We start from the raw sequence: 3,337 nt of genomic DNA on the forward strand, positions 1-3,337 counted from the left end.
AGGCAGTAGGCCTAGGAAATCAGGAATGGGGCCTTCTATGGTATTGTTGTGCAAATCACTGAGAATTAAACAAATTTAATTAATTTACGTAGTGTTTTATTTGTAGAAGATTTCAGAACAGAATTTAAAAAAATGAATTTACGAGTGTCTTACATAGTTTCAAGTGCATCCATAGAACTGAAATCAGGAAGCTCACCTCTCAGATCAAAACCACTGAGATACCTATTTGATTTTATCCAACACATTTATATGACAAATTAGTAAATATATATATATATATATATATATATATATATAAATAATTTATTTTGAAAATTTATTTGGAAGAAGTGCAATAATTATAATATATTATTAGTTAACTTACAATGCAATCACCCTGGGTGTTGGATCAGTGGTACATTGTATCCAATCCCAGCTATATGGATATGGTAGACAAGGGTCTCCACTCCATTCCACAAGCACTTCAAATGCAAATTGCAGTTGTAACAAACCTTCCACTAATTAAATTCACAAGGAAAAAAAATGGCTAAAGTGAGAATAAATACAAGGTTTAGAAAATACTCAATATTTTTAACATATAATTTGACCACCCTACTGTTAATATCACACTATGTTTTTCCAATTTACCCTGATGAATAGTTATAAATATAAAAATAATTTCATGTGTATACATTTTATATAAATATCTAATAATCCATTGACATATCAACAAAATAAAATCACTTAATTCAATGATTTCCACTATCAAAAACAAAAAATGCTATGACCTATGCGTACAAAATATCATCCATTAAATCCGTGGTTATTTTTAATATATATTTTATATTGATGACTAATTTTAATATACACGTCGTGTAAATTCAAGTATTTAGTTAAATGATTATCGGAAATCTTTTTAGACAATAACAAAGTCTTATCCGATTAGGAAGAATTGATTAAATAACAGTTTCAGAAAAACCTACCATCTCTGCTATCTGTTCCTGCAGTCAAAGCATTAGAAATAGTATAAACCTCAAGAGCATTTATCAAAGGAGGAAGAGTAGAAGTCTGAGTAGCCTGAAGAACAAAAGAAGTGTCTGAAGAAGCAGTAACATTAGTAACATAAAGTTCCTTAACTTGTCCAAAAGGAGGAACAATAGGGGTTGAGAATTTGTTGTTGTCAATGTACATCTGAAAGGACCTGTTTCCAACTGCAGTTGGAATGAGTTCAGAGAAGTAAGTTGTGATGTAAACAGGGACTTGTTTCTTTGATGAGAGCCTGTTGATGAATTGAATGTAGTGATTGGTGCTTGTTGAGACAATGGCATTTTGGAGTGCAGATTCAGGTGGAACATCTTCTGATGTTGTCATGTCAATTCTTGAAAATTGATTATGGATCTCAGACAGCCCTATGCCATCTGCTGCTCTCCATATTCTATCATATATGTCATCTGGGTACCTGTACAATATTCCAATGGATTCTCAATTTTCATCAACAAGCTAACAGAAGAATTTTAGATTTAACTGAAACACCAGTGTTATAACTGTTTTAACCGTTGATTTTAACTATAAAAAATATATTAATTAAAATCAACAGTTAAAATTATTAAAAGTTTTAGATACATTTAAAATTTTTTTCAAACTATAAATCCGTTTGATTTCGGAAAATATTTTTTTTATTATTATTATTTTCATATTTTTTTTATAATATTTTTAACATAAATATATTAAAAGTAAAAATAAAAATAAAAACATAAACTAAACACATCTTATATTTCTATAAATTGGTCAACTTACTGTTTCTTTTACTCTCTGAATGAATTTTTAATTTTAAACGAATTTTGCATAAATTTAATAAGAAAAAAAATGTTATGTTCTATATTTGTTTATATATTTCCTCCAAGAATTGGTTGGCAATTTGAAATAATAAAAGCTTCATATGAGTTAGATGTTTTATAACTTCATTTAATTTTCAATTGGATCAGCATCTATTGAATTGTATAAAAAAATTTCATTTAACCTTAATACTTTAAACATTATTATTTTATATTTCTAAACTCTATGATGTACAAACATCTTTCAATCAAGGTTTCTTTAGTTTAAAAATTTTCAGACCAATTAAGCTCCTTTACTTTTTAAAACTTTTGTATGGTAAAGGCGTTTAATCACAAAACTTTTCCATTAGAATGATATGGTTGAAAAACGATTTTAGCTTATCAATTAAAAAAATGCTTAAACTATAAGAGCCTAATTATATTCAAAGACTATATAGGTATCTAAAAAAAATTGGAACGAAAGGGATTAAAAATTGGGAAGCTAGATATTGAAATGCATAAAAAAATGGACAAAGTTATAAATGAAAATTATGGCCATAATTCAGAAAATTGTAAATTCTAAAAATTTTATATTCTCAAGTATTAATGTATATATTAATTTTGGTTCACCAAAAATAAGTACCAAAGCATAATGTATACATATATTAATTCTGAATACCTGATAGTTTGATTTCCACCAAAAGCATATCTCCATTGCAAAATCAAAGCATGATGGGAATCAACATGGCTATACATTTTTGGGTCCAAGCTACGTAGTTCAAGTGATGAAATGAAAGGAAGCATCTTAGGCATTGTTTGAGCAACACATATACTAGTAAAGTTTCCCTTAGTCACATATATAGCTTCATAATCAACATAGTAATAATTTGATGTATTAACAGTGGCCCAATAATTTCCATCAAATTGAAGATCAAAGATTGGTGGTGAGAACTTGTCATCATAATTCCCGTAGTAGAAGCTTGCTCTAGCAAGAACCTTTTCACCCTCTTGAACTTTGATGGAGTAGCAATGCTTCTTTCCATTTGGGAACACCCTAAGAGTGCTCAATGGATCATTGGAACCTAAATAGACTTGTTGAGGCACACCATGTTGGATGTATGAATCATCACCAACCCATCTTATGTTGTTTTGATCGGTGAAGGATTCGGAGGAGCCACAATCAATGCTAACAAATGTTGCATGTGATGAAGGGCTTAATTGTAATAGCACACAAAGTGCTATGAATAAATGAAGAGTACTTGTCATGGTGGATAGTTATGACTTATGCTTGTGAAAGTGGGGTTTATTTTTCTTCTTTTTTTTTTTGTGATGGTATTTTGTGTTATGTTTTAGGCTTAGCAATGTTGTGATTATATATATAACAAACCGTTATACGTGCAACATAGTTTACTAACCTTAATTATTCATATGATTGCCATGCACGCAGCACGCCACATACGGTTGTATTTTATAGAGTTATTTATCCTATCTCTTCATATTTGACTAAGACTTAGATATATTATATGTTGATTTAATTTTGCAGT

At 29.2% G+C, this 3,337-nt stretch overlaps 1 protein-coding gene across 1 annotated transcript; it reads right to left on the reverse strand.

Moving 5' to 3' along the window:
- Positions 1-447: 447 nt before the first annotated feature.
- LOC130981341 (uncharacterized protein At1g24485-like) lies at positions 448-3,059 on the reverse strand (the record flags this gene model as incomplete). Its single annotated transcript, XM_057904934.1, has 3 exons — positions 2,473-3,059; positions 963-1,438; positions 448-497 (listed from the first exon to the last, which is right to left on the reverse strand). Coding segments are annotated over exons 1-3 (1,113 nt in total), but the record flags the coding sequence as incomplete, so codon positions are not given.
- Between the last annotated feature and the right edge of the window lie 278 nt (positions 3,060-3,337).

This window comes from Arachis stenosperma, chromosome 5, assembly GCF_014773155.1.
Source record: "Arachis stenosperma cultivar V10309 chromosome 5, arast.V10309.gnm1.PFL2, whole genome shotgun sequence".
NCBI lineage: Eukaryota > Viridiplantae > Streptophyta > Magnoliopsida > Fabales > Fabaceae > Arachis > Arachis stenosperma.